The sequence below is a fragment of the Periplaneta americana genome, chromosome 3, assembly GCF_040183065.1.
Source record: "Periplaneta americana isolate PAMFEO1 chromosome 3, P.americana_PAMFEO1_priV1, whole genome shotgun sequence".
NCBI lineage: Eukaryota > Metazoa > Arthropoda > Insecta > Blattodea > Blattidae > Periplaneta > Periplaneta americana.
Genome location: NC_091119.1, coordinates 1 through 15,012, shown reverse-complemented (window position 1 = coordinate 15,012; position 15,012 = coordinate 1). Strand labels below are relative to the sequence as shown.

The 15,012-nt window shown below is 37.8% G+C and overlaps 1 protein-coding gene across 1 annotated transcript in view; it reads left to right on the top strand.

Moving 5' to 3' along the window:
• Positions 1-7,337, top strand: part of LOC138695712 (zinc finger protein 234-like) — a 39,313-nt gene extending 31,976 nt beyond the window's left edge. Inside the window, exons 9-12 of the mRNA XM_069819827.1 lie at positions 2,166-2,315; positions 3,298-3,435; positions 4,127-4,188; positions 5,401-7,337. Of these exons, the coding sequence (XP_069675928.1) occupies positions 2,166-2,315; positions 3,298-3,435; positions 4,127-4,188; positions 5,401-6,316 (1,266 nt within the window). The 3' untranslated portion in view covers positions 6,317-7,337. The remainder of the gene's footprint in view (positions 1-2,165; positions 2,316-3,297; positions 3,436-4,126; positions 4,189-5,400) is intronic.
• Positions 7,338-15,012: the final 7,675 nt, after the last annotated feature.

Below are 15,012 nucleotides of genomic sequence, written 5' to 3'. Positions count from 1 at the left end.
ATGAATAGTGTCTTACGTGTTTGTCCATTCCCCTTTTTACTGTCCTTCCTGTTTTTATTTCTCACATTTTTAGTACTTCACATATAGTCTGTTAGAAAACTTTTTAAATGATTAACTGCTTTCCAATATTTGGAGACATGATTTCTTCAGGAAGCACCACATGTTATTATATGTTTGGGTATTAGCATTTGGCAAAAAAAAAAAAAAAAAAAAAAAAAAAGAAGTAGCCACAGGTATACTGCAAGCATTATCACACGAATGTATGGTGTACATTTGATAGAAATGATTCACAGCATTATGAAAAGTACCATCAGCCAAAACAATGACGCATCCATTATTCATGAGAAAAGTTATTTTAGCTTTAGAAGTTTCTAAGACAATTTTACTGTTGCCATCCACGTACGAAAACTGTTCTCCAAAGTGTGTAGTTACATTTTCGGCAGATGCATCAATGGGAGAAGGAACAGAAGGAAGTTTTCTTTACAGATTTTGCAGTAAACTGCCTGCCTGAATGGATCAATTTCAGAAAAGAAACAATCTCAAAATTATTATTGTCTTTAATTTCGATCCTAATCATCTTAAAAGTTTTGCATATAAATGACCTCTTGCCTTTCTTTTCAATGTTGTACGAATTTTTTTCAATTAGACATAAGTTAATGAAATTAATGTTTTCAAGGTCATGACACCGTGTTCAGTTAACGTTTAAAATTTCTACTTTTTCTTCTATTACTTTTGATTATTTCAAAGTCCATATAAAGTATTAACACGTTAAAATACCCACTTATTAAATCTCTAAAAGAAAAGTATTGGAAAGCACGACTGCTAATGGCTTCATTGCCAAATGCAAGGCACTAGACAACAACAACAAATCTCTAAAAGAACATTTGTTTAAAGTCAATATTCAGAAAAGTCTTGAACCACGTTAATTCCCTAACCACTACACAAAAAAGCAAATGCGCTAATGTACACTACCACTAAGACTAAGCAAAGGCTCAACAGAGCAACCATGTTGAATTATGAACGTACCTTCATTAAAAGAAGTGCGAGTAGATGAAACCTATGTCGTAAGAATAAAATGCAATGAAGTGCACTGCAGAGAGAAACGTGTACAGGACACTTTCTTGTGGACAAGCCCATAAGCGAGTTTTCGTTATCAGTAACACGTTTGGTAAACGTTCCTTGTATGTTTATTGCTACATAGATTTACTGTGGAGCATAAGGGTACGTACACGTTGGAACAACGATAAACGATAAGAGAAATGACCTAGCGACGCTTTGGTATTATCAAGGAATCAAGTGTTCATATCGGAGCAACGAGGACGCGGGAAGCGAACATTTTGATTTATCAGTAGAAGATATTCTATACATCCACTTAATGAAAGAAGATATATAGGAAATATCGGCTGCTAAGTTAAAGGTTAATATAACTTAAATACGTACAAAATTGAACCCGTTTCTCATCCCAAAGAGAGTATAAATTCGTTGTGTTGTGATTGGTTCTTGTGATCACATAACATATTATGAATAAATACACAACTGATCAATTTGCCAATATCTACAGTAATTAATTTAATATGCCGAAATAATAATAAATCGATTAATATTCGGATATATTGACAACCACCGGTATTTATACAGATTAATATTATCTTAATCAGAGATCATATGAACGACAAGAGCGAAGAAAATGGAACTTTGGTTTTTCGTCGCTTTTATCGTTACTCCAATATGCACACCTCAATAACAATGCATGCTTCAATTCTCTCTGATATAGCATTGCTGCTTCTTTTATCGTTTATCGTCGCTCCAACTTGTACATATCCTAAGAAGGAAAGTCTTACCAAGGAAATGCGTGCAACATCCTGTGTGTGGAAACGTCTTAACAGAATCATCATTTTCAGTTTAGAAGAATCGAAACTATTTGGAGATTATTTCTTTCGCCGTGACCACGCTGTGTCTCTGGAGTGGTTTGCCATTGCTTAAAGATTATTTTCAAGAATTTAAGCAACTTTCTTTCCCTTTATGAGATGCAGTAAAGTTTCGAAAACGTGCATATTGTATATTTTGGTAGTTTTATTTCAGCATTCTCGACTGCTTACTATGCTTGCAATAAAGACTCACCTGAGATAGACAGTAACTACAAGGTGTAGCTGTTACGATGATAGCAGCTCACTTTGTGTAAGCAGATGGCTACTTCTGACCCAGCCCTGTCAGTTGTGATGGACGTCATCAAGACAGAGCCAGAGGAAGTCGACCCGTTGGCTTTGGAAGGAGATAACGACGAAGATGTTGAAGAAAATAAAGTTCCATCACAGGTAAATTGAAAGACATTTATCAGTAGTTATCGATATGTAACAATGCAGTGACTGTAACCAGATGTATGTGCCAGTACATGGCATTTAAGATCGGAACCTGTTAGGAAGTAGCAGTGGATCCACATCTACCCTCTTGTAAGAGAGAAACGCTTTGCATTGTATTGTGTAATACAGAAGTATGTACCGTGTGAATGATAGCAGTTAGTTGATATAGTGGTCAGGATAAGAGATGGGCGACAACAATTGTTATAACTTAGCAAAATCAATAAGAAAAAAAAACTTAATGTAATAGGAAAATTCGCAGCAAAATACTGTATTAGTTCAGTAAAATGATGAAACTCAATAAATCAGTAAGACGTAAAATGGACTTAATGAGGGATATGAAGCTGTAATTATAGCGTCAACGAACTTAGCAAAGTCAGTCAGTTAAAAAAAAATGCTTAATAAGAGGAAATATTCGGGAAAATTGATAATTCCAGCACAATTTATTATGAATCTTAATCAATAAGCTAAAAAAATTTGCCTAATAAGGGGCTGTTTCTCATAAAGATGTATAATTATGTCATTATAGTATATTATAAAACTTAGAAAAATCAATAAACTTAAACGATGCCTATGGAGAAAGATTTGGCGAAAGAAAATTCAGCCTGAGAACTAGGAAATCTTTTAATGTACCAATATATAAGTCATAGTATTTTCCTTGTGAACTCATTGAACTCTAGTTGATGAAGAAGACTTCAATGTAATATTGTGATTGTGTTGTAGATACAGCTATGCTTTGAAAGCCTTTGCTTGTATAGTTACATCCAACTTTACTGCGCCCTTGTTATCGCAAAAATTATTTTATTTTGTTTAATGCGAATTAGACTCCAAGATAGATATTCACTTGAGAATGGCAGCATTGCCATGGTTACTGCTGCATGCTGACAGAACCAGAATTGAAGCATTCATGTTATAATTGGCAATTCTTTGTGTTGCGTAGGAAGGACACATATTCAATCTGCACATAAGCAGAATCAAAGCAGAGAGTGTGGGCGACAGCTATGACGACAAATCAGAGATAAAGTCTGAAGGAACTCCAGGGCCAGTGAAGTTCTATGCATTGAAGTCTGAGGATGAGGTGAGTGCCTGCGTTGTGTGTAATGTGCAATTCTTATCTCCCTGAAAGAATTTAGCAACATTAAAATTAAAAAAAGGGTCGACCTGGTTGGCAAGTTGGTATAGCGCTGGCCTTCTACGCCCAAGGTTGCGGGTTCGATCCCGGGCCAGGTCGATGGTATTTAAGTGTGCTTAAATGCGACAGGCTCATGTCAGTAGATTTACTGGCATGTAAAAGAACTCCTGCGGGACAAAATTCCGGCACATCCGGCGACGCTGATATGACCTCTGCAGTTGCGAGCGTCGTTAAATAAAACATAATTAAAAAAAAATTAAAAAAAGGATAACAATTGTAGGATAAGCAGCCATGATTGCTTGAAACACGTCGTTCTCTACCGTTTTATTGGTCAAAAGTAGTATCACGTAGTACAAGCATAATAGTCACTTGAAATTATAAAATGGAAATGCTATGTATTCCTCACATTCTTAAAATTGATGTCATGAATGTGAAACTTTGGAAATCTACAGAAACTTACTACATCACAGGCAATTTATTTTTATTAATGTTGTGAAAGTACATTAAATGTGATGTATTTACCCTGCTTTACCTATTTATCGACTCTTTGCTGCGACCTTAAACACATTTCTCATGCAAGTCTCTATGTATTGATTTATGATCTGCTCCTCCATGCCGTATTCTGCTTCTGTTAAAGGAGCAGTCGTGCACCGTGGACACAGTGAAGGAGGAAGAGGAGGCTGCCGTCCTGACTGGCAGGTGAGGAAGTTCGCCCTGGCTCATATATTTGTTCTTCACTGTCAATACTTGAGCACTGTTTCCGATGGAATTCTTGTAGTAGTAGTAGGGTTTAAAAAGGGCGCGTCAGCTGCTATGGGGGTCCACACGTGTGGAGTAACGGTCAGCGTGTCTGGCTGCGAAACCAGGTGGCCCGGGTTCGATTCCCGGTCAGGGCAAGTTACATGGTTGAGATTTTTTCCGGGATTTTCCCCCAACCCAATATGAGCAAATGCTGGGTAACTTTCGGTGTGGACCCCGAACTCATTTCACCGGCATTATCACTTTCATCTCATGCAGACGCTAAATAACCTAAGATGTTGATAAAGCGTCGTAAAATAACCTCTTTTTTTGCTGCTATGGCTATTTGCGCCCTTATCTAAAATTCGTCATAAAACAAAGAGACAAATAATACAATAATCCGGGAGCTAAAAGTACTACAAAGCGTTGTCACAGTAAAACGAGGCACACAAATGCAGTACAAATAAGATGATTTCTAAACAATCATGAAAGTGAGCACTCCTACGACCTTAGGTAGAGTTCAAAAGGAACCAATAAAATAATAAAACTAAGGCCACTAGAGATAAATTGTGTATCACATTTCAAAAACAATAAAATTTTATAAAATATTCGGATGTATAAGGTCCGAAATGTCAACAATGTAAAATCAAATATTAAACAACAGATGTAACCTCCGGATGTAAAGGGTCCGGAGGATAAGTAAAACAGGTCATTAAAAAAGTCCATCACCCTGTCAAGTCCTGTATTCGATAAAAATCTCAGAACTGCATTTGTACGATTAAAATCATTTCCAAGAGCGTCACGTAGAGTCGGCCGAATTCCATATTGCCAATGGACACGGTCGTATTTTCTGCAGTGCAATAAAAAATGTTCCACCGTAAGTCGAACACGGCACATTTCACACTCCGGCTGAGGCTCGCCACTGGAAATCTTGTATGTTGTATGTTACATTAATCAGAAAGCAATTGCTTGCTTTCTAAACTTCAGAATTATAACTGACGATGTGTTGCAGTATTTCCGTGATTGCTTCATGTGTCACTGTTTTCATTACTGATACTTTGGAACCTAGAAAACTTCCATTTATGATGACGGCTCCATTTCGATCGTCAGTCCACATAACCTAAAATAACGGCCATAGAAATTCACGTACTAATGTAATAGTGCCGACTCAAGTGTTGCAGTTACTGCTAAGAAAACCAGGAAACGGACGTCAGTTTGCTGCATTCTGGGCCACGGAGACTGCTGCAGTGTCGGCGACAACCTGAACAGTTCAGCCACGTGCCGTGCAGGTCTGAAGAGCAAAGCCGACACCACGTTGAAGCGGAAGACCTTCCAATGTGACGTCTGCGGGAAGCTGTGCACGTCCAAGGAGAAGCTGGTCATCCACTTGCGACACCACACGGGCGAGAAGCCGTACAAATGTGACGTGTGTGGCAAATGTTTCGCATATTCCGAGAACGTCAAGAGTCACGCACGCAAGCACACCGGCGAGAAGCCGTTCAAGTGCGACGTGTGCGGCAAATGTTTCTCCCGCTCGTCCAGCAGGCGGATACACTCGCGCCGCCACACGGCGGAGCTGCCGTTCAAGTGCGTCGCGTGCGGCAAGTCCTTCGCCGTGTCGGCGGCCTTAAAGGCGCATGCGCGCCAACACACGGGCGAGAAGCCGTTCAAGTGTGAGGAGTGCGGCAAGTGCTTCGCCCAGGCCGGGGGTCTCAAAGTGCACGTGCGCAAACACACGGGCGAGAAGCCCTTCAAGTGCGAGGTCTGCGGTAAAGGCTTCTCTCAGTCGGGAAATCTGAAGCTTCACTCTCGACATCACACCGGCGAGAAGCCATACAAGTGCGATGTGTGCGGTTTGTACTTCTCGCATCCCGGAGGCTTGAAAATGCATTTGCGCCTTCATACCGGGGAGAAGCCGCATAAGTGTGACGTTTGTGGAAAATGTTTTGCGCAGTCGGGAACACTCAGCGTGCATGCGCGCCGGCACACGGGCGAGGAGCCATACGTCTGCGGCGTTTGTTGTAAACGGTTTAAGGATTCCAGAAACGTCAAGCGACATATTCTAGCGGTGCACTCAGATGAGAAGTAACTCTGCATTCGATGTTTGTGCCGTGTCTTAAAGACCGAGAAGATTTTATTAATATGTGCAATGACTTTAAAAGCGAGGATAATTAATAATGAAAAATTATTCACCTATAAATACGGGGAGCATAAACACGGGTAGTTTATTTGACACTCTCTCGTGTTAAAGTACTTAACTGTGTTATTAATTCTCAGTCGAATCGAGTTCACTGTAATGATACATTGTTACTCATTGGCATCATATTGGTGTGTCAATTGTTTTGACTCGTAATTGCATTGTTGCCAGATTGTCTGGTCCGGAATCTAGGCCATGATGGTACTGCATGCATTTAAGCTATGGTTCCACTACGGCGATGATCGCTCAACGTCGGCTATGCGGTTTCCTTTTGTAGCGAACATCGCCATCTTTGCTGTAGAGAATAATCGATTTCTAAGAATCGACAATCAGTCGATCGAGGACATCGCAGATTAAGTCTCCAGCTGTTTAACAATGAACTTACAAGTTGTTAAAATGGCTTTAAATAGGGAAAAGTAATGACTGTATTACTTCTTGAGGAAGGAGAATATTATCAAATTAAATATAATATACACCGATAGACAGAAGACTCCAAACCAATGATATGTTTAATACCAGACGTACAGAAGGATGTTTCAATGCGCTAATTTGTAGACATATACTTAGGCCTACTGATCAAATTTTATACTTACCATAGAGCAGTTCAATTTTATTTTGTCTTTAATTGAAAGTAATGTGAAGAGAAATCCTACTTCATTTGTTGAAAACCATCCAGAGAGAAATTGTCTATTACTTTAAGGTAGGCCTACCGGTACCGTAAAATGATATTGCAATTATGTTAAAACAATTATTCATGTTCATTAAATTCTATAATTTTCAGAAATATGTAAATTTGTTGTTACAAACATAATACTCTACAGGTGCAGGAGCAATACTAAGGAAACTGACCACATGGATACAGTAATTCATCCTGAATCTCTCGCATGTTATGTTGGTAAATTAACAAGTGGGGTCCACACCTGTGCAGTAACGGTCAGCGCGTCTGGCCGCGAAACCAGGTGGCCCGGGTTCGAATCCCGGTCGGGGCAAGTTATCTGGTTGAGGTTTTTTCCGGGGTTTTTCCTCAACCCAATAAGAGCAAATGCTGGGTAACTTTCGGTGTTGGACCCCGGACTCATTTCACCGGCATTATCACCTTCATATCATTCAGACGCTAAATAACCTAGATGTTGATACAGCGTCGTAAAATAACCCAATAAAATAAATTAATTAACAAGTGGGGTGGGGCTACAACAGTGCATTAGAATATACAGGTAGGCGTTAAACGATTTTTATTCCGTATTGAAAATACATGTGCCTGCAGACTGATACTAGGTCCGTGTTTATCAATATACAGTATGTAGCTAAAGCTCGCAGAAGCCAGTGAAGGGAAAGAATATTGTGCCCTCTTTGTTTTAGCTTTTCTGGAAAAATACCTGTTCCAAGAGCTGTTGTGTTAATTCAGTTTTGGCTCAGAGCAGTATAACTTTTTGGGGAAGGGTACATCCAGGTTTAAGGAAATTCTTAATGGTACACTGAAGTCAAATTCGAATGTTGGAGCTAGAGCTGTGAAAACTCATACACATATGTACAAAATGTCATCTCATTTTGGTCCAAAATAATATAAATTAACTACGAAAACGTGTGTAAATTTAAATTGTATTTTGAAAACTTAGTAGTCCTTCTACGAATGTATTTTTTTCTTTTATTCTTGCTCCACATGTCTTTAAGTTCCCGGAAACATAACTTCTATTTAATTTTTTTTAATTAATCTTCAAGAGCTAAGAAAAAAATTATTTTTTATGGTCAAATATTAAGAACAAAAGAAAGGTAAACATTGTGATCTCTAACAGAAAAAAAATATATTTCTCTCGAAAATTCTTAAAACAGGTTTTGTTATGCAGATTTTAAGAGGACCTACAATAAAAATCATGCACATAGTGCAAAATTTGGAGGCGTGGCATTTGTAGTAAGAAAAATGCAAATGGAGAAAATGCATTTTAAAATGTTAAAGGGCTACTTAAAGCACGTAGCCCGAAACAGCTGATTGAAGGACCTATCAGCGTGAAACTCTGTGGCGAGGTTCTCCAAACTATACTTACTTACTTACAAATGGCTTTTAAGGAAGCCGAAGGTTCATTGCCACCCTCACGTAAGCCCGCCATCGGTCCCTATCCTGTGCAAGATTAATCCAGTCTCTATCATCATACCCCACCTCCCTCAAATCCATTTTAATATTATCCTCCCATCTACGTCTCCTCCCCGAAGGTCTTTTGCCCTCCGGTCTCCCAACTAACACTTTATATGCATTTCTGGATTCGCCCATACGTGCTACATGCCCTGCCCATCTCAAACGTCTCGATTTTAAGTTCCTAATTATGTCAGGTGAAGAATACAATGCGTGCAGTTCTGTGTTGTGTAACTTTCTCCATTCTCCTGTAACTTCATCCCGCTTAGCCCGAAATATTTTCCTAAGCACCTTATTCTCAAACACCCTTAACCTATGTTCCTCTCTCAGAGTGAGAGTCCAAGTTTCACAACCATACAGAACAACCGGTTCTCCAAACTATAGTGTTAAAAACGGAAAATCAAGTTTTTCAACAAAATTCACAAAATTTCATCTCACTGTATCCTTAAACTGCAAAAGAAAAGTATAAAAATTATAGTGAAAGTAGCAATACAGATTCTTAACAGAACCTCTTTTTAAGGATATCTATGATACAAATTTGAGAAGTTTGGACAAAAAAATTCCATTTTTTTTTTTTTTTTTTTTCATTTCAAATAAGTGCAATTTTTTTCCTCTATCAGAAAATTGTATCACTTCACCTTGTTATGTGTTTTAAGTCCCCTGTGAACTTTTTTAAAGAGTATGCACATTATAATTCAAATTCTGATTTACGTCCCATTGCTGTTTTCTCCATTCTTCTTTTTTCAGCATTTTGCTTGCGACATTGTTATTTGAATCCGTTGAAAATATCTGCTATTGCTGTAATGAGTACAATTAGCTGGCCATTGAGTTTTAGTATAAATTTTGATTAAAATGAATTTTATATAGTTTTAAGGAATTGTTGACAGCAAAATAAACATTCCTGGCATATCATCGTAGTCGAAGGTATCATTCCTGGGCTTTCGTTACGAAATGGACGCTGCGCGTATGGGATCAGTGCTCACCCAAGATCGTGATGAATTTGGGCAGCAGCGATAGATAGTTATCGAACGCCCGGTTCTGAAAACCAGTTATAACAGCTGGGAGATCATTGTGGGGTGGATGCTCGTTCAACTCTGCTGAGGTTAGGAGTCGGTCTTTGCCCTGTATGGGTTGTCGCGTCCAGTTTAAAATACACACTCCATATTGAAACACAGAGCACTTTTCCTTGCTACAGATGTCAGATGCATTTGAGCTGAGTCACATTAAGACTAGTAATTACTGGTCACCAGCCCGGTGCTGAAACAATTCATAATAACTTTAAAACTGTAGAAGCTGAAAGATTTAGTAATGTCTATTCATATTCAATTGAATGATCCTCTAGAACAGGTCGGAGTGGGAGAGCCGTGTTTACCGCTCGCCGAAACGGAGAGGAAGATACGTCAGAATGACATAGACTTGCTATAGGTAGAGGAGAGGGAAACGACCACTCAGCTATCTAGTGGAGTGCAGTGTGTAGGCCTATTCTCAGTAACTGTTTCACGTTGCTTACCTACTTTACAGTACAGTATGGAGGAATCTAAAAGACGAAACATAACATTTAGGGCCGTATTCATAGACATTTTTAGCGCGGGTTTCCGGTGGATGATCAGCGTTTTTCGTATTCATAAACCAGTGTTAGCGATAGGATATGATTTGAATTCTGTACTAGTAACCAGTGGATAGCCGGGTCTAGCTTAGTACGCTCGTAGCGCGTGCTGCGAAATGTCTATGAATACCACCCTTAACATTTAACGATTTACAGCTCGAACTTATTGATCTTCAATGTGACCTAAGCGCTAAAGATCGTTTGAATAATACTACTAGCCTGGTTGAGTTTTACAAGACTAAACATTAGCAATAATATCCACGACTACACAGGCTGGCTGTGAAAATGATTGCTATGTTTGGCTGAACATTTATATTTGTGAGCAACTGTTTTCTATAATCAACTTTATTAAAGGCAGACATCGAACATCTGTAACTGATGTTTCATTATGATCAGTAGGCTACTTTTCCTATCAGCTGTCAACAGCATAAAACCCCGTTTTCGTGTACTGATAAATAAAAATATAACAAAATGATATTGTACATTTAAGTAGCTATATAATTTCTATTACTTCTATAAAATAAATATTTCTTTATTAATTAATAATAGTCCAAGATAGTTTTGCAAACACTGAACGGGAATTCATTTCATAAACACTCGTAATAGTACTTCCTTTTGTGTATATTTTGTACGAGATCACCCCTTCTTCCAGTCCACTCTTATACAGAGCGCAGCTAATATCTGCATTCCACTCATGAGCTGTGAGCCGGCTCGGAGAGCGCAAACCTTGTGCAGGCCTGCCCTAGAATCAGTATCTCTTATTCATAACAGTAAAAAGAAATTTAAACTTAATTATCCTGATACTCGTAGCCACAGTGCAGGATGCCCAACCCAACGGTAAGCACGTGCATTAGACACAGTCTGATCTGTTTGGGAAGTACAGAATAAAATCACTATTACAGTTCGTGGGTGTGCATGAAAAAGGAAGTAAGTCAACATTCATCAAATCCTCTTTTTCATGTACAATACACGATTTCTGAACTTTACTCGGAAAGTTCAACTGCATAGCATAACACAGAAACAAGATAGAATTATCCCGTTTGGATTATCATGTAAAATATGTTTTGTCAAATATTAAGAACTCAGAACATGAGAACTGTTGCTATTGATTTTCAGTAATCTGTAATTGAATCACTTTTTAGAAAGGAACTAAGTCAAAATGTTCTATTTTTCAGGAGAGCAAAAGAACTTACTTTCATGAATAAATACCAGTGTTCCAGTGCCGTAATATAAACATCAACTCGATGTCAGAGATACAGGGAAAGGTTTGTTTAAGTTCCTTCCTTTGTTTATCTTTGCGTCTTGCAAGTATTAATCATTTCATCAGAAGAAATAAAAATGACAAATTTTGACTTAGTTCCTTTCTAAAACGTGCGATTCAATTACATTCCAGAAGGATGGAAATTTTGCCCAGATTATACCTCAACGCATCATCATTGTAAACACAACACAATTCACATCATGAGACTAATCCCTCCCACGTGTAAATGTTTCAAAAGATGAGGGAATTTTTGCTTTCAGATCATGAATATCCTTGCATAGATATTTATCTTTACAAAACTTCTGGATAATTCGTAGTTGGCCCACCAACTGTATAATATATAATGTGGGCAAAGTTTCCATCCTTCTGAAATGTAATAAATAAAAACAGTTCTCATGTTACAGCGCTTTTCATTTAATATCTTATCAACCTGCATAACAGAAAAAGGAGCTGAATTACACAGTGGGCTACCACTTGCACTAACAATTTTAAACTAGAAATCATTTAAGAGTTAAAAATATTTTATTGAACATAATTTTTTCACTGTAGACGAATTCCTTGTATTCACTCCTCTAATTTAAATACCGGTATGTTTGTGTTTTGTTTCCTGTTTGTGTAAATATGTACAAGTGGTAACTAGGATGTTCATCACTTCGTCTTATTGAGATTATTGGATTTTCGCTTTTGTATGCACAAAACATTTTCAAAATACGTGATAGACATCCAAGTAACAAATTTTGCTTTGTATATATAGGTACTGGTACCCTGAGCGACAAACCTCACATTAAAATGGGCTGGAAGAGATTAAATGACTACACAACGCCACAACGTTGCTTTGGTCCTCTTTCCTAGATGCAGAAATTCACACTCAATTTCTAAAGGAAGAAGAAATATTTGAAGGAAGAATGATGGAAGGAATGAAAGCACAAAAGAAATAGAAGAAGAGGCCCTCGTCATTTGAGGCAAGAGTGCAGGTTAGTTTGCTGTACATTTACAGCCATGCCAAGATTACAAGCAGTTTGAATTTCCATAACCCATCATCAAACCTGTTGTAAAACTGGTTTCAGAAATGTTTCTCGACACCATTCTTGTACAATTAACTGCAGTCTTCATTAGGAAGGAATGATTTATTTAGTAGGTTATTTTACGACGCTTTATCAACATCTTAGGTTATTTAGCGTCTGAATGAGATGAAGGTGATAATGCCGGTGAAATGAGTCCGGGGTCCAACACCGAAAGTTACCCAGCATTTGCTCATATTGGGTTTTGGGAAAACCCCGGAAAAAACCTCAACCAGGTAACTTGTCCCGACTGGGAATCGAACCCGGGCCACCTGGTTTCGCGGCCAGACGCGCTGACCGTTACTCCACAGGTGTGGACGGAAAGAATGATACAGGTACACCATGTACATAAAATAATGTAACAAAAATACATACTGGTAGCAATAACTTTGAAACCAGTTAACATATTTCCATTCTGTTTGCTTTGTAAAATTACTTCGTGAGATTTGTATGGCATCTCTGATGTAAAGATCTGAAGATTCCTTATGGTCGTTCTGTAGAACTTGCCTTTTACATATCTCTACGTAAAGAAATCTAGTGGAGTTAAATTTGACGACCAAACATTCTGACAAATAAGATGTCACTTCATCAGAAAACAACACGCTTTGCAAGAAAAATGCCTTGTCTCTTATGTACAATATATACACGACCAAAATCGTTCTTTTTTCCTTGTCTGCTACTTTTAATGCCTTCAGTTATTTTAATTTCGTGTGGCTAGAGTTTAAAACGTTTCTGAAAGATTTTGTGGATTATGAAATTTGCTACTCTCATGGTGCATGACGAATCGTCTTGGTATTGGGAAGCTTTCTGTACTGCTGCAGCTTGGCCTACGGGTTATTCCTTAAGTCGTTCGCTATTTGTTGAATCATTTCCATAAACAAGAGACAAGTACGGTAATAGATAACGGGGTATGTGGATATTGTAAACAGTCTGTGAAAGGAAATGAGGAGCATCGTTTCAAAACGTATTATGTGCAACTTACAATTTTTTTACACGACCGACGAAAAACTGGATTACTCATAAACCGGGGTATGTGGATATTGTAAACAGTCTGTGAAAGGAAATGAGGAGCATCGTTTCAAAACGTATTATGTGCAACTTACAATTTTTTACACGACCGACGAAAAACTGGATTACTCATAAACCGGAGAAGTTTTCAAAACACTACACAAAACCATTTTTAAGTACTGGTTTCACGGTTTACAAATATGACGACTTGGAACCATCAGACTTCACAGCATGAAAGATAAATAAATAGAAAGTAACAAATTTAATTTCGTTCACAGGGGGACTTAATACATTTTGAAACGATGCTCCTCAAATAGAAACAGTTTCGTTTTTAATTGCGGCAAATATTACACATAGCAAAACGCAACTCGAGGAAGTGTGGTTGGAAGGTTTCAGGGCGAACATGAACTAACCTAACCTAACCTAACCTAACTTCCGGAGAGTGAGGGGTAGTCTAATGCATAGGTCAGGCATGTCAGAAATCAGACTCTGAATGTGCAGTAATGTGCGCGGATCGCCAGTCTGTGCGGACTGCATCATTCAAGGGTTGCTCTTACCCGTTCTTAGCTGGAGGGGTGTACAATAATCTATTCTGCGCTTCTAGGGTTGGATTAAATAGGCATTTGGACATTATAAACACACTTAGCAGAACGAAAAAAACACACACTTATTATCAGTGTCTATATTTGACAATTGTAATACAAGAAACTTTAGGGTTACTCAGTTATACTTCAGAAAGTAGTGGTTTGTAAAGCATAATTTATTAATATGATTTTTATACAGTATTTGAAGAAAAAAAATTGCAGTAAATTCGAAACAACAAGAGACGAACAAGTATTTCATTTTACGTACTAGGTACTAATTATTTTAAAGTAATAGACCCTACTCTTTCATTGTTCGTCAGGCATTATTATTCACTGTGATCATTGGAGCACAAATGTTGAAGAAAATATTATACTCCCAATTAATTACATGCAGTAGGACATTGTGAAGTTTTTACACTGAAATCATTTCTTTGCTATATGTCAATATAAATTAATATTAATATTAATAAATATGAATTAAGCTTAGAATTTAAATTCACGTATAGTTTATTTGAAAACGTTGAGAGCAAATATCGAAAAGTTGGGAGCGTTACTCAAAGAAATTAAAAGTGTACTTCACAAGCTGTGAAGCAACTATATTCTCTTTATGTCAGATTTAAAGATTTATTAATATAAGTATATTGAATTAATATTGTGACGTGAGATGGAAAATTTGCCATCATATATTTTTCCAGAAAATGTTTCCGCCTTGCACATAGTTGTTTTCTTCGCCCCTTACAACCTCAAGAACCTCACATGTATTCCTCACTATATTCTCATCACTTACCAGTTTATGAAATGAAAGTCGTAAGGTTGTCTAATCTTTGATGGCTGTGTTAGTACAGACTCCAAATCAACGTCATTGTCAAGTTCGTTTTTCCGTGAGAGTACTGATTAAGAAATAAGCGCTGACAACATCATATTTTGAGAACTTTACTAA